The 16,826-nt window shown below is 39.0% G+C and overlaps 1 protein-coding gene across 5 annotated transcripts in view; it reads left to right on the plus strand.

Annotated features, from left to right (window-relative positions):
• The window catches only part of Tmem87a (transmembrane protein 87A), a 46,325-nt gene that overhangs the window by 2,986 nt on the left and 26,513 nt on the right, over nt 1-16,826 (plus strand). For 4 of the 5 annotated variants that reach the window (XM_027422120.2, XM_035446071.1, XM_027422121.2 and 1 more), the window contains exons 3-6: nt 3,075-3,160; nt 7,390-7,503; nt 10,316-10,369; nt 10,465-10,509. In XM_027422120.2, the coding sequence (XP_027277921.1) occupies nt 3,075-3,160; nt 7,390-7,503; nt 10,316-10,369; nt 10,465-10,509 (299 nt within the window). Of the gene's footprint in view, nt 1-3,074; nt 3,161-7,389; nt 7,504-10,315; nt 10,370-10,464; nt 10,510-14,937; nt 15,069-16,826 lie in introns of all 5 variants that reach the window. The other variant, XR_003486567.2, reaches the window with a different exon arrangement.

Raw genomic sequence — 16,826 nt, forward strand, 5'->3', positions numbered from 1 at the left:
GGGTCCTGAATTATGTAGTAGAGAAATATGAGTTGAACAGCATGAAATGCATGCATTTATTCCTCCTTGCTTTTGAGTGTGGATGTGATGTGAGTAGCTGCCTCAAGTTCCCAATGCCTAGACTGTATTCCAGTGATGGACTATAACCTGGGATTTATACTAAAATAAACACTTTCTCCTCTAAGTTGGTTTTTGTCACGATGTTTTATCCAGAAACAAAAGTAAGACTATACTACATCCATGAAAATATCTCCTGATGACTTCAATTTGATTTGAACCAATTTACTCTCTGGTTTTGTGAGGTTGGTTTACTGGCTGTTTCCTCATATCTGTGAGGAGAGGAAGGATGTAGTTGCTTAGCACAGTTTGATGGTTTGTACTATACTCCTATTATGTACAATCTTCTGCTAGTTTTATTTTGACCTAATAGTATTTTACCAAGTTTAACAATCTGCATATTAAAAATTTCTACATTCTGTTGTTTTGTAGAAAATCTGAGGTTCCTTAAATTTTTTTTATTATTTGCTATTCTTATAGTTTCTCATATTTACCATCTTTGATTTTATGGTGTGTGGCTTCCATAGCACAGGTGGGACCATGTTCTTTGTCTCAGGGCTTGTCATTTAGAGTTCTAAACATTGTATCTGTCCTTTAACACTTACTTTTATGTTTGCAACAAAATTCCCAGCAAGTCTTTTATTTAGAACTTAAAAGTTACATTTATTTATTACATTTATTTACTTACTTTCTACTGCTTGTGAAGGTAGGCATTCCATGTGTGGAAATCAGAGGGCAACTTGCTGGAGTCAGTTGCTTCCTTCTACTGTATGTGTCCTGGCGATAGAGCTCAGCTCTTTAGACATACTTTAACCCATCTTGCTGGCCCTGTTTACTGACTTTAATATACCCTATCTTTTTGTGTTCTCCTGTTAGAAGCCAACTGGTAATCTTTGTATCTTTTCCATATATCTCAGCTGATCAGATTTTTGCATATCTTAATAGAGCTCTGCAAAAATATGTTAGTCATTTAAAAATTAGTGTAGGAGGTGGAGAGATGGCATTAGCTGCTTTTCCAGAGGACCCAGGTTTGATTCCAGCGTGACATATCAGTTCACAATCATTTGTAACTCCAGTTCCAGGGGTCTGACACCCTCTTTTGGCCTTCCTGGGCATCAAGCTCATAAGTGGTACACAGACAAAACAGGCAGAACAAACATACACATAAAATAAAAGAAAGTTTTTTAAAGGTTGGTTGGGAAAACAATTTAAAACAAAGTTGGGAATCTTTTAATTTTGTTGCTTATTATTTTTATTATCTTAAAATTTTAATTAATGTTTGCTTTTTGAGACAAGGTTTCTCTATGTAGCCTTGGCTGGCCTGGAGCTCACCATGTAGACCAGGCTGGCCTGGAACTCACAGAGCTCTGCTTGTCTCTGCCTCCTAAGTATTAGTATTCAAGTTGTAGGTTATAACCTCCTGATTGCATCTTTTGTTTTGAGTTAAAGTAGATTCCTGGGGCTGGAGAGATGGGTCAGTGGTTAAGAGCACTTGTTCTTGCAGAAGACCCAGGTTCAATTCCCAGTATCCCGGGTGGTGGTTCACAACTGTTCATAATTCTAATTCCAGGATGCATATGATACACAGACATACATGTGAGCAAAATACACACAAAAAAGTAGATTCCTAAATGTAATCAAACTTATTCTTGTTATACTTGCAAAACATAAGGACTCTTTAGTATTTTTTTTTTCTTCCACAGCTGGAATCAAAGAGGAAGTTTTAATTAGATGTTTCTTTTGTTGTGAACCAAAAGTAAATTCTTAAATGTAGTCATTCTTGTTTTTTAATTAATTAATTAATTGATTTTGAGACAGAGTCCCATGTAGCTGAAGTTGGCCCTGAATTCCTGATCCTCCTGTTTCCACCTGCCAAGTGCTAGAATTACAAGCAAGCAAGCAGAACCCACTGTCATCATGCTTATTTTTAGCATGTTTGCACAGAGGAGTCTGGAGTATCTTTTCCTGCCTCCCAGGACAGTTGGATTTATAAATCTTCAGACTGATGCTTTGGTTCTTTCAAACATTGTATTCCAAACTCTGTGAGGTTTTGTTATGTGTATATGTAATATGGTATATATATGTATTGTATTTGCATAGGTGAGCCTGTGCAGGTCAGAGAAGGGTGTCATGCTATGTCTGTCAGTCTCTATTTGAGACAGGGTCTCTCATTGAACCTGGACCTAGGTCTATGGCATCAAGTCTAGACAGGTCATCATAACAGATCCTTGAGAACTGGAGTGACAGATGGCCATGAGCTACCTACCATGTGGGTGCTAGAAATTGAACTTCACTTCTCCTAACTGCTGAGCCATTTCTCCAGTCCCCTTTATGCACTCTTGCTGACTTTTAAGTGGCTCTGTTTAAGACACCATTTAGCAATCATGAATATTTATCCCTGATACTGTTATTCTGTATTTCTCCAGTAAGAGTGTGACCTTTTAAAAGATCTTTGATCATTTGTTTTTCCTCATCCCCTCTTAATTTAACACTCTATTATTAAACCTTTGTGTATGTGTGTTCTGTTTGGTAAATACTTGAATGATAGAAGTCTAGTTTTAGGTTAGGAGTACCTTATCATGCCTGTGTTTTTCTCAATATAGATCTAGAGGTTTGGGATATAGAAATAGACCTACATTTCCAAAAGGGGTAAGAAAGAAAACCTGCTTAGCTACCACTTCTGAAGGAGCAGTGACATTATTGAGAGGCTACTTGGGAATCTGGGCATGCTAGCTTACTCCTGTAATCTCAACACTTGGGAGGCTGAGATGGAGGGATGGCAGTGAATTTGAGGCCGGCTTAGGCTGCACAATGAGATCCTGCCTCAAAACAAGCAACAAGAAAGAAAGAACAAACAGTTCTTGATGCTTGTATGACTTGATTTCCTTTTGTTTAAAGAAGGAATATTTAGTATCTCAGTTTAGGGTGGGAAATAGATAGGCTATAAGTTAATAGAGAAATTCGGGAAGAATGCTTCATTTGGAATTCTCTCATGCTTACAATTATTTCTTTCATAGTTGATGGAGAGCCTTGTGATCTGTCTTTTAATATAACCTGGTTTCTGAAAAGTGCTGATTGCTACAATGAGATCTACAACTTCAAGGTAAAGAATATGAACATACATACTTTCCCTGAGATTTAATGGTCATCTGACCCCAGCCTTTTAACTTTACAGAAGAAAGAGTAGTGTGTAGTTATGGAGCAGCAGAGCTGAAACTATAGCCCATTCAGCCCAGTCTGCAGACCTGAGTCAGCAGTTGTCAGGCTTCCTGTCTCAGGATTCATATCCATAAAAAAAAAATTGTGACTGGATGTGGTGGCCCATGCCTTTAATATCAGCACTAGGGAGGCAGAGGCAGGCATGGTCTCTGGGTTTTTGGTCAGCCTGGTTTACATAGTGAGTTCCAGAACAGCCAAGGCTACACAGAGAAACCCTGTCTCAAAAAACAAACAAAAAAACAAAATGTGGACTCAAAAAGCCTTTGTTTTAAGTTTTTTGAACATGTGTTGATTGTGGTATATTCATACGCAAAAGCCATGGCACAAGTGTGGATGTCAGAAGACAGCTTGAGGGAGTCAGTCTTATCCTTCCACTCTGTGGGCTCTAGGGATTGAACACATGTCACCAGGCTTGGCAGCTGAGTCCTTCACTTGCTGAACAAATTTTTTGCTCCTCTACAAGGCTTTTGTTTGTGTGGTTTCCTCTTTTAAAAATTAAAACAAGGGCTGGAGATCAAGAGTACTGGCTGCTCTTTCAGGGGACCCGAGTTCAATTCCAACAACCACATGCCAGCTCACAACTGTCCATAATTTCAGTTCCATGGGATCTGAATATCTCTTCTGGTGTCCATAGGCATGCACTTGGTGTACAGACATACATACAGCAAAAACACCCATACACAGAAAGTAATAAAATAACTTTTAAAAAGAAGATAAAATATTGAGAAATTCATTATCTTAAAGTAGCAATAATAAACTCATAAAATCTTGTCTCAAAAAAAAAATCCTGGAAAAATAGCATTGTTTTGTGGTCTCTTGAGATGTCTTTAATTAAAATATGGCATGGCAGGAAGACAGCTAGGATTTTGTGCTTTGTTCTTTACTTAATCCTGTGATGAGTTGCTTGAAATCTATGCTGAGAAAAATCTGACTTCATAAAGATATATGGTTAGAAAAGTGAATGGTATTTTAATGACCTTTTCATATAATTGGGATGTTCTTTGCTTTTATACCACAACTTTTTATGTGTAGCTCTTTAAAGGTTAATTGTAATGCAGAATTGAACTCCTATTAATGAACTTTTTATATTTTATAATATAAATGTATATTTATTATACTTTTAAAGATTTTATTTTTATTTTATGTGTATGGGTATTTTGCCTTCATGTATGTGTGCCACATGTGTTCAGTGCCGTTGAAGGCCATAAGAGGGCGTCATATCCTCTGGAACTGGAGTTTCAGACAGCTGTGAGATTGCATGTGGGTGTTGGGTATTGAATTTGGTCCTCCAGAAGAGCAGCTAGTGCTCTTAACTGCTGGGTTCTGCCTGATTTTATGTATGCTGGAGATGTAAGCCAAGGCTTCATTTATGCTAGGCAAACCCTGCCAACTAAGCTACATCCCCAGTTTCTGTATTGAAGTTTTATAGGAGCGTTTGACAATGTTGGTGATCGCTTTCATCATATAGCATTGGGGTGAAACTCAGTGCTAAGAGCATATATTGCTCTTGCAGAGGACTTGAGTTTTGTTTTCAGCACTCATTTGTACTGCTCAAAACCACCATAACTCTTGGTCCAGGTGATCTAACACCCTAGCTTCCACGGGCAATCTCTGATCTACACATAATTACAAATATCTCACACACTTATACATATATCTTGTCTTCATAAGACCCACAAATCATTTTGGATTGCTACAGGATAAAAGTGTGGAGATGGGCTTAGCAGTTAAGAATATAGTATGTACTGCTCTTACAAAGGCCCTGAGTTTAGTTTCCAGCACCCATCCAGCTCACAGCCAAGCTGCCTATGACTCCAGCTTCAGAGGATCCAAGGATTCTGGTAGCATTATGTGTATATAAACACACACACACACACACACACACACACACACACTTGTAAAGTATGGAGATAAGCAGATGATTGCAAATGTAAAATATTGGAGCTTTCTGATGAGTGAGGTTTGGGTATGAGAGAACAATCACAGAACTGATATATATATATATATATATATATATATATATATATATATATATATTGACTGCCAGAAATGGGCTATGATTGGCAACAACAGCTTACATCCTAGGCTTATGAGCATAAATTATCTTTTTGTAGTTTTTGTTAATTTGGTCAAGTAACTGTGTGATTAAAAAACCTTTTGTATCTGGAAATTTACTAGTCTTCCCAGAATTGCTAAAGAATTACCTTCTTGTGCACCAAAGACTATAATTCTGTACATTATTTTAAAGATTTATTTATTTATTTGTGTGTGTGTGTGTGTGTGTGTGTGTGTGCCACCTGAGTGTGTATATGCCAGGAGAGAGTGTTGTATCTTCTGGAACTAGAGTTACAGGCTGCTGTGAGCTAAACTGCTATGTGTTCTGGGAACCAAATGTGGGTTTTCTGGAACAACAGCAAATGTTCTTGCCCCAGAATTCTGTACTTTAGAGTTTAATTTTAGATTCTTCTTTTAAAATATTGTGTCACAGTGCCACCTGTGAGAGTCATTTCTCTACCTCCACCACATGGGTTCTGTGGATTGAACTCAGGTTATTATGTTTGGTGGTAAAAGTCTAACTGCTGAGCTATCTAGCTAGTCTTCATTTTACCATTAATATCACTTTTTATAGGTACTTGTAAAGTCCTTTAGTCAACAAGGACATGGTACCAACCCTCTCTAGGCATGATTTTTTTTAAAAAAGATTTGTTTATTCATTATGTATACAGTGTTCTGTCCATATGTATTCCTGCAGGCCAGAAGAGGGCACCAGATCTCATTACAGATGGTTGTGAGCCACCATGTGGTTGCTGGGAATTGAACTCAGGACCTCTGGGAGAGCAGCCAGTGCTCTTAACCTCTGAGCCATCTCTCCAGCCCCCTTTAGGCATGATTTTTAAAATTTTTTTTTCAAATTTGTTTAGTTTACTGTTTTATGTATATGAACATTTTGCCTACATGTGTGTATGTGCACCATGTACATGCCTGGTATCTGGGGAGTCAAAAGAGGGTGTCAGATCCCTTGGAACTGGAGTTACAGATGGTTGTGTGCTTCATGCGGGCTGGGAATTGAACCTGGCTTTTCTGCAAGAGCAACAAATAATCTTAACCACTGAGCCAACTCTTCAGTCCCCCAGGCATGATATTTTACATCTTGAAAAGGGGCATATGCTAATGTTTTTAGGGCTGCAGAAAGCAACACTGAAGAATAGACTGTGAAGCTCTGTGCTTATGTTTTTCTGTGATATGAAGGACACCATCTGTTCTTTTATAAGATGAGGCAAATATGGGGGAAATTGCATTTTCTCATTATCTTGTTTCTTGCCTTTCACTGAGGCCAAATTTTTACAGAGAGGTCCTAATTTTAGATTCTTGAATATTCTTATATAGTCTTTTAAAAAGTGTGTGCATGTGTGTATGCGTGCGTGCGTGCGTGCGTGCGTGCGTGTGTGTGTGTGTGTGTGTGTGTGTGTGTGTGTGTGTGTGTGTGTGTCCCAACACACTGTGGAAGAGCTTAGAGGGAAGCTTTCAGAAGTTGGCTCTCCGTCACTGTGGGTTCTGGGGATTGAGCTGAGGTTGTCACATGTTACCCACTGAGACATCTTGCCAGCCATCATGTGATCTTTCATGAGAGAGAGAGAGAGAGAGAGAGAGAGAGAGAGAGAGAGAGAGAGAGAGAGAGAGAGAATGTGTGCCTGTGCATGTACAGGCACATATGTGTGGCAGGCTAGAAGACACTCTTGGGTGTTACTCAGATGCCCCTCATTCTGTGTTTTCCAAAAGAGGTCTGTCATTGGCTTGGATCTCATCAAGCAGGCTAAGCTGGCTGGCCAGCCAGTGAGGCCCAGGGCCCTGCCTGTCTCCACCTTTCATACCCTAGGATAGCAAGGGCTCCCCTTCATCCCCAGCTTGTTTTATATAGGTTCTGAAGCTCAACCTCAAGTTTTTGTCCTTTCAAGACAAGTACTTTAGCAACTGAGGCATGTCCTCAGGCCTCTTGTATTGATTTTTAAAATGGTAGTTATATTTGTACTACAGCTTGATTCTTTGTTCTCCAAATACCTGATTTGCAACTGGTAAGCTAAAACTTTGTATCTTTTCTGTTTGCTTTTCTAGGCAGATGAAGTAGAGTCATATTTGGAAAATCTCAAGGAAAAAAAAGGCTTGTCTGGGAGATACCAAACATCATCAAAATTATTTCAGAACTGTAGTGAACTCTATAAAGCACAGGTAACCTCTAGTGGTGGAAAGGAAATAGAAGAGGTGAAAAAAAAATGATGTCTGAATTTCTCTTGTGTCCTTTGTTTATATGCTAGTTCTTTCTTCTAGAAGAGATCTTAATCCTGTTAAGGAGAGCTGCACTTTCAGCCTGTGTTACCAGCAGATTCTTGTGAAAGTTACATTGCTGTATTTCTGAATGTTGGATTGGGTAGCTTTGAGTTCATTCATGTTGTGTGCAGTCATCGCCACTTTCATCCTGCCAACTTGGACTCCATACCATTCAACAGTCACTCATCTCATCTTGCTCCTTACTACCTACGATTCTCCTTTTTGTCCCTATGAATTTGACGATACTGGATACTTAATAAAGGCATTTGATTTTTGTTCTTCTTGATATGGACTCTGTGTTGTAGCATTTACCCAAATTTGATCTCTTTTTAGGGCTAAACTCTGTTATATGTACATAACATATTTTATTTATCTACTCATCTGTTGATGGTCATTTAGCAAAGTTTTTTGTTTTTTTTTTTTTTTTTTGGTTTCTCAAGACAGGGTTTCTTTGTGTAGCTTTAGAGCCTATCCTGGCACTTGCTCTGTAGACCAGGCTGGCCTCGAACTCACAGAGATCTGCCTGCCTCTGCTTCCCAAGTGCTGGGTGGGATTAAAGGTGTACACCACCAACGCCTAGCTGGCAAAGAAAATTTTAATTCTGTTATTTAGTTGATAGGTCTTCAGATAATCAGAGGTTTTAAATTCTGTTATTATACATCTGAAATCAAAAGGACATTGTTACTTTACAGTTGAATTTTATGCCTTATTTATGTAAAGAAGAAAGTGAATAATATATATACATATATACATATATAGAGAGAGGTAAATAATATATGTGATCGTACATTTATTAATGCTTGCATAAATATATAATCTCATGAATGCTATTTTTATTTCAAAGTTTGTGAATTTTGTGTGTGTGTATTCAAGCCTGTAGTGTATATGTTGTTATGCTTTTCCATGTTTGTACAAGTGGAGTCAGAGATTGACATTAGGCTGTCTTCTTCATTCACTTCTCTACCTTATTTCATTTTATTTTTTGAGACAGTGTTTCTCATTGCACCTAATACTTGCTGTTTGGGGTAGATGGGGTAGCAGGTAAACCCCTGGTATCTACTTGTCTCTGCTTCCCTCGCCCTGGAGTTTCAAACTTATGACACTGTGCTTGACTTTGTATGTGGTTGCTGGGTCTCCTAACTGGGGTCCTCATACTTGAACATCAAGCACTTTTCCCACTGAGTCATTGCCCAGGCCTGAAATTCACTTTTTATCTTTTAGAGATAGGAGCTAACACCAGTTTTTGGATGGAAATTTTTTAGAATGTAGAAAAGTTTTAGAGGTATTAAAAATAGTTGTTATTGGGGTTTTGCTGTTGTTGTGTGTTCTGTTTTTGAGGTAGATTTTTCTCTGCGTAGCCCTTACTGTCCTGGAACTTCCTCTGTAGACCTCATAAAGATCTACTTGTCTGCTGGGATTAAAGGCGTGCACCACTACCTTTGGGCAGTTATTGTTATTGTTACCAGTGGCTTCACCTTATCTTTGTTGCATTTGCTTAGAGATACTTAGCAAACTGCTGTACAGTAGCAGATAGTCATTAGAAGTAATGGGTAGAAGACTATAATTGAATAATGTAAATGAATGAAGCAGTTGATAATTAAATTTTGAATTTTATTATAATTTAGACTTTATGGTGAGGAAGGAGAAGTTTTAAAATTGCAAAAAAAGTGATGGCAAATAGAAGAAACCATGATATTGAGTAATTTATTATCTTTTTTTAGTTCTTTAAATTCATTCCTTTAGCTGGGAGGGTTAGTTGGATTTGGTTATGGAAAGCTACTTGCTGTATCCTGTTTTTCTCAGGTCTGCTGTAGTCTTTCCAGAGTCATGGAATACACTTCCTGTAGCGATATGTCCATCCACCCGGGCCCCGCCACCACATGGGTGCCCAAAATAACACACATAGTCTTATATTAGTTTACAATACTGCTGGCCAATTGACTTGGGTTTCTTATATGCTAGCTCAGTCTTAATTATCATAAATCTATATATTTTATAAGACTTATCTTATCGAGGAAGTCTTCCGCTGGCGTCCTCTTCACAGGATCACATGGCGGCTCTGTAGAGAAGAGAGCAGGAGGAAGAGGAAGAGCCAGAGAGCAATTTCCTGCTTCTAAGTCTGCCTGCTATGTCACTTCCTGCCTGGATCACAGACTTCTTTACTGTGTTTCCCAGAATCCTCCTTGACTCCTAGTGCCACCTATCTTGCTTTCCTATTGGCCAACAGTACTTTATTTATCAACCAATAAGACAAGCATATACACAGGGCATTCCCCATCCACTTCCCATTGGTTCCTCTCTTCCAGTGTAACGTAAACATTGAATTGCACAATCCAAATACTGAGGAAGGAGAGACTACCTCAACTACTAATGCCTTGTTTTGCTTATTTGAATGAGAGGGACTCTGCTGACCTCCATACATGTGTCTTCTGTCTAAGGCAGACTGGCATTCCCATTTGCCCTCATGGAAAGACTGGGGTCATGTTATGCTCAGCAGGGTTTTCTTCACTTGTTTGTAATTAACGTCTGTTGATGCTGGTTTTTTTTTAATTCTTTAATTACTACTCATATTTACATATCCACCCCCCATCCCCTCGCCCTCCATCCTCCCATTATGCTGTTATTTTTTACTGTGTTGTATGTTTTGCTTTAACCATTTCTATGTATTTTGAACTTTTACTAAAAACAATTTAATTTTTTTTTTTTTAAATAGAGCTTTTCTGGGGATCTTATGCACCGACTTCCTCTTTTAGGAGAAAAACAGGAGGTAATTATTTTTCCTTACGTATTTCTGAGAACAATGAAAAAACTGGGAAGTAATTCTGTCTTTCTCCCCGTCCCCCTTTTGTTTTTAAATCGAAGGCTAAGGAGAATGGAACAAATCTTACCTTTACAGGAGACAAAATTGTAAGTATTTGGGCATTTGGGGCATTAGCATGTATGTTTGATGTTCAGTTAGTTTTATTTTGGTGATGTGGCATTTAAGAAGGAAATTAAGACTGGAAACCGCACACCAAAATGGTGGTAATGGCTATTTCTAGATGATAGCATGAGTGGTTTTTATTTTTTGTATATTCTAGATTTTTAAAAAGTTTTTGTTGATTCTTTGTGGATTTCACATCCTGCATCCTGATCCCATTTTTTTCCCCATCCCTTGCCCTCTACCCTTGCAAACTGCCCCTCCCCCATGAAATAAAATAAACAATAAAAAACTAAACAACAAAAAAGTCTTGTTGTGGAAGCTGTAATGTGACACAGTGGGTCACACAGTATAACCCTTCAGTCCATACATCTTTACTTGTAATCATTCACTGCAATGAGGCTTTGTTCTGGTTCGAGGCCTCTGGCTTCTGCTGTACCCTCAATACTGGTCCCTCCTGGGACTCCTCTCAGATATCCTGTTGTTATCTTGTGTCATGGAGATCCTGCAGCTTTGGATCTGCAGATCCGGCTCCTTCACATGCTCCAGCAGTTCATATATGAGGTGAATGTTGGGGAGGGCCAACTCATAGCCCTGGTTCTGGGTTGGTCCTCACACCACCTTTCCCTCTTCGACACCATCAGGGTGAGCTCTCCAGCATTGCTGTGGCTAGCTCACCCACTGCAGCAGGTAACAAGGAGAAGGGCCAGTTCTCTTGCTCTCACGTTCTTGGGGCCTGGCTTACCTGCACCCACACCTCCAGGACCAGCTCTACTGTTTTGCCTAGATGAGGTACAGGGCCCAATCTCCCAAGTGCTGCAGTTGGTGAGGTTCAGGGCCATCTCTCCCACCTGAGATTTTCTTTCTTTTTTTTTTTAAACAATATAACCTGTATTACCTTGGAAATTCTTCCCCTCTGTCAATAAATATTTGTAAACAAGAAGAAACTGGTTCAAAGAAATTTAAACTCAGTCTGAAATTATCTGTGATAGAATATAATTGGAAGAAACTTTAGAAAATTGAAATAAGGTCAAAAACTAGTTGTGATTTTTTAAAGATACAGTTGTATGAGGCTCATTTATAACTATTTCCTGGGCCTGGAAAAGATTACTGTACAATTAAGAGCACTGCTGTTCTTCCAGAGGACCCAAGTTCTTCTTGGTTCCCAGCACCTGTATGAACTACCTGGCAACCGCCCTTAATTCTAGCCCCAGGTTCCCCTTTCCGGCCTCTACTGGTTCTTGCACATACTTGGCCGACACATAGACACATACATACGTGTAAGTTTTTTTTTTTTTTTTAAAGAAATCTATAATTTCCTTAAAAACATTTCTAGTTTAAAATATAGAGGAACTATATAGTTAACCATTTTAGATCATGTTTTTCACAACCCTTTTTTAAAGTTTTAATTTTTATTTTAAGTTTTTATTTTTTATTTATTTTTTGGGGGAGAGGGGTTACTTCACAAAATCTGACTGACTGTATAGCCCAGACAAGCCTCCTAAGTGCTGGGATCTGGCTTATGTTTCTAGTTTTGTAACAGTTTTATTAAGACCTACTACATTTCACACATTCATCCTTTAAAGCATGACATTTGGTGGGTTTTTAGTGTATTCCCAAGTTACACAACCACCAATTGCTAGCTTCAGAATTCTTAGCTCTGAAACTCTGTACCCACTATCAGTCCAAGTCCACACTTCTCCCTTCCCCCAGAGTCTCTCTGTCCTCAGCCACTAAACTTTCCATCTCCCCGTGTTTGTGTGTTTGAGGCATTTTATATGATGGAATCTTATAATACATGATTTTGTGTGCAACTTCTTTCCCATTCTAACAGTTTTGCCTTAGCCTTTCTTCCTGCCTGCTTAGAGCAGTGGGACCTGCTCTGGTTGAGCGTGAGGGCCTTCTCAGCTCTCCTGGGCCTGTGCGTAGCCCTGCACCTGTGTGTGGCTGTCTAGATTTCCAGAAATAGTTTAGAGTTCAGACTCCACACAAACTCTCCATTCTGCAATTTTTTTTTCTTTCTAGGTTTTCTTCAGCTTCTTGATAAGTGCAGCTGCTCCCGTCACACTGGGCAGTTGTGATTGTCAACAACTGCTACTGAGTGGTTTTGACAAGTGTCCTAACCCTGGGTAACTCTGAGTCAGGTCAGAAAGAACCCCTTAGATTAGAGGATTTTAGCAACTTGCCAGTCAACTCAAGTGAATGGTTTTTTTAGGGACCTCTAAGCCTGTTTTGCCTTTCCTTATGACTGCTGTATAGTTGATCATAACTTAAAATTAATAGGACAGGGCATGCTGACACATACCTTAATCCCAGCATTCAGAGGCAGGCAGGTCTCTGAGTTCTAGGGCAACCAGGTTTGCATAGTGTTCACTGTTTGTATTATGTATTTTATTGCTTTTGACAGCTGTCTAATGACATTTCCACCATGATGCTGTTATGTAGAGTAGGATTGGGGCTCTAAAATTCCTTGTTCTTTGCCTTTCGCTCTCCATCCTTCCTAAACCCTGACAATCACTGGTCTTTTTACTATTTATCTAGTTCTGCATTTTCTGGAATATCATGTGATTATAGCCAGATAACTATATAGCCTTTTCGGATTGGCTTCTCTATAATATGAATTTGATGTTCCTTTATATTTTCTGGTGTTTAGATAACTCATTTCTTTTTCAAACTGAGTAATATTTCACTGTTTGGTTATATCACTGTTTGGTATTCACCTATTGAAGGACATCTTAATTGCTTTTAAATTCTAGTTATAAACATTTGTATGAAGTTTTTGTGAGGATACAGATTTTTAGTTTATTTGGGTGGATGCAAATTGATGATTGTGTCATAAAGGTGTGTTTAGTTTGTAATAATTCTCACAGTTTATTACTTGACTGAAGATATAATGTATGAGAGACAGAATTACACTTATAGTCATTCTTTTTCAGAGCATCTGTGTTTAGATTATGACATACAGTTTTCATGATCTGTTAGATGGGGGATGGGGAGGGTGTACAAGTGGAAGTCAGAGGACAACTTGGTGGAGCTAGGTCTCTCCTCCACCTTTTTATGGGTTCTGGAGATCAAAATTAGGTTACCAGGCTTCTGAAGCAAGATCTTAACTGGTTGAGCCATCTCACTGAAGAAAGAAGATGCTGCATTGCAGTGATAGAATACTATGGTGTTTTGAGTCACTCATTGCTTCATCAGATGCCATTATGCCAGGCAGCATAATGGCAACTTCCAGTCCTAGATAAATTTGTTGGTGCCAAGGATATAAGTGTAGAATTTACTCACCAATTGGGGCTGTGATTTTGTCTGAACTGACAGCGCTCTGGTAAATCTGGTTAAGGACTTGGCTGCATTTTGCCTGACTCAGCATTCCCAAGGCTGAGTGGCATCCTGGTTGTGTTTGCTAAGTGTATTTAGTCAAAAGTTCTGGGTTGCAGCATCATAGGGAAAGTGGGCAAGCCACAAAACCTGGAGAGAACAAGACCAGAAGGAGATACTGGGAGGAAGCAAGCTATGGTGAAAAGGTAGGACAGGACACATACTTTGAGGAGACTATAATAGTTTTCATGCTAGCTGGCCTTCTCACTGCACACAGAGTGAAGCCTTGCTCCAGTCCGTAAGGACTGGACTGGATCTTTTCTCTTTACCTTTTTATTTAGCCCCTGATGTTTTAGGAAATCTTGTTAAAATAGTAGCCAAATAGTAGCCAGCCACTCGGCTACAGAAACACAGACTTGTCTGGGGCTGTAGCTCAGTGGTAGAGTATTTCCCTGGCATGTATGAGGTCCTAGATTGAGCCTCCAGAACTGAAAACAATGAAAGGAAGGAAGGAGTCAGGCAGGCAAATAAACAAACACAGACGCTGGTAGCCACACAGGACAAAATATTTAGAATTTACAAAAATAGTTTAGAAAAGCCACTAAGCAAACAAAACTTCAGAACACCCATCCCCAACCCCACCACCATCAGTGAAGGGGCAGGGTCTTCTTTCATTCACAATGTCCCTTTTCAATAAACAACTATGAGCTATACAAAGAAAGTGGCAAATTTAAATGGAATTTCTAGAAAGCCTTTGAAGACTTTTACACAGTAGATGTAGGAAAGACTTTGAACTTTTTAAAATGTGCTTAAAGATGAAAGGAAAGAATGGACAAAATGCAAAGGGAAGAAACAGGTAAAAGTTATAAAAAGGAATAAGTAAAAATCGAAAAGCTGAGATACTTATAGTGACTTATGGCTGTAAGTGCCGTAAACCAGCACTTGGGAGGCTAAAACAGGAGGGTTCCGGTAAGTTTGAGGCCAACTTGAGACACATGGTGGCAACCTGTCGCAAAACAACAGAATGGAAACCATGAAGCTGAAAAGAGCATCGACTAAAGTGAAAAAATGATGAGGGGCTATCACTGTTTGAGCAGGGAGAAGACTGCATCCAAAGATGGATCAGTTGAAGTCACCTGCTCAGAGGACTAGAGAGCAAAGAATGAAAACAGATGAACAAAGCCTTGGAGACCTGTGCATCTATCATGTAGATCAGTGTGCACAAACAGTAAGTCTGAAGAGAAAAGAGGAATAAAAGAATAAACAATAACCAAAGCTTCCTAAATTTAGCATGACTTTTCTAGGATTGGGGTGCTCACAGGATTCCAAGGTTTTATGCCTGTAAGTTATAATGTGATTCATTCACAAAAATGAAGTACTAATATGTGCCATAACATAGATAAATTTTGAAAACTGAGAGACCAGCCAGATGTTAAAGGACAAACACTGTCTAATTCATTCCATTGATTTGAAATGCCCACAGTAGACAAACCTGTGGGAGCAGGAAGTAGGTTACTTGTTTCAAGTGGTGGTGGGAAGGAGAGATGGAGTATTATTGCCTAATGAACAAGTGTCTACTTTTTTGGGAGGTTAGCAACATTGTGAAGCTGGGTACTGTGGCATCAGTCTAGAGTCCCAGATACTTAGGAGTCTGAAGCAACAGAATTACTTACGCACAGGGGTTAAAGATTAGCCTGAGAGACCTTGTCTCCAAAAAAGTTTTGATGTCACATTCCATTGAATTATGTTATGCTCAGTAACATGGTTAAAATTATAACATATAAAATTTACTTCAATTAATAAAATCAAACAGTAGTTAATAACTGCTTATCTGATAGATTTGTTAAGACTAAACATGTAGCAAGTGTTAATCCCTAACAGTGTGGCATATAGATGCTGCTTTTGCAAGGTTAAAAATCTCTAGACATGAGCGTTAAAGGTATTATACTTGTAAATCCTAGACTATGAAAATTAATCAGTACATTTTGAAATTTATAAGAGGTAGTTTTAAGATGTAAGAAATTAATAGCAGAGCAGCTTATTACACTAATTGGTTAATGACTAAGTTCAGGAAAGGTTCAGTAAATGTGAGTAATAGAACACAGAATGCTTACACCTTTGAAGTTATACAATTCCCAGCATCCTCCTTGAAGGGAGATACTGGCAGAGATCCAAGTATGGTTTCAGCATGACATGTAGTTGTTACTGAAATAACTAGTGAATGTAGAGTTGAAGGATGTATCTGCTTTCTTGGACTTGGAATTTGTGTCATGGAATCTGTTGTATTCTAAGTTTCCTTGGGCTGCAGAACATTTTGATTGCTAGAGAGAAAGCATGATTCCACAGGGATCAAATGTATAAAATCTGTTGGGTTTCATTAGGTCAATAATGCTTACCTGGAGGTCTCCGAGCAAAACCTTCTCATTTTAAGACCACATTAACCAGCTGCAAGACTAAATAGTGGCGTTTCCTTTCACAGATGAAGAAGAGACCAATGGCTTTTCTCCGTGGTAAGCGCCAGTGCTTACTTACTGAGCCAGGGTCTCTTGATATGGTTGGAAATTAAAGTCAGGTCGGGTTGGAGAGGTCTCAGCAAGACTGAGGTTGAGACAAGTTTATTGTAAGCAATCAGACTTTTTATACCCTTATCAGAAACAGAATATGATGTTGGTTGCCAAGAATATAGTTGTGGTTGCCAGGATACAGTGATGTTTGCAAGCTATACAGGGTACACAAGATTGACTAATTCTGTCAAACATATGTTTCAGTGGCTTCTAGGGAATGCAGAGATGCGCAAGTGGTCTGGATACTTCACTGCCTGAGGGGGTACCCAGTTTCTTAGGAACTGAAAGGCGCACAGTTCCCCAGGAGCCACGGACTCTAACCTGAAAAACCTGTGATGCATGCCTCTTTTTTTTGAGTGTGTGTGTGGGGGGTGTCAAGACAGGGTTTCTCTGTAGCTTTGGAGCCTGTCGTGGAACTCGCT

The sequence above is a fragment of the Cricetulus griseus genome, chromosome 6 (genome assembly GCF_003668045.3).
Source record: "Cricetulus griseus strain 17A/GY chromosome 6, alternate assembly CriGri-PICRH-1.0, whole genome shotgun sequence".
NCBI classification, from domain to species: domain Eukaryota; kingdom Metazoa; phylum Chordata; class Mammalia; order Rodentia; family Cricetidae; genus Cricetulus; species Cricetulus griseus.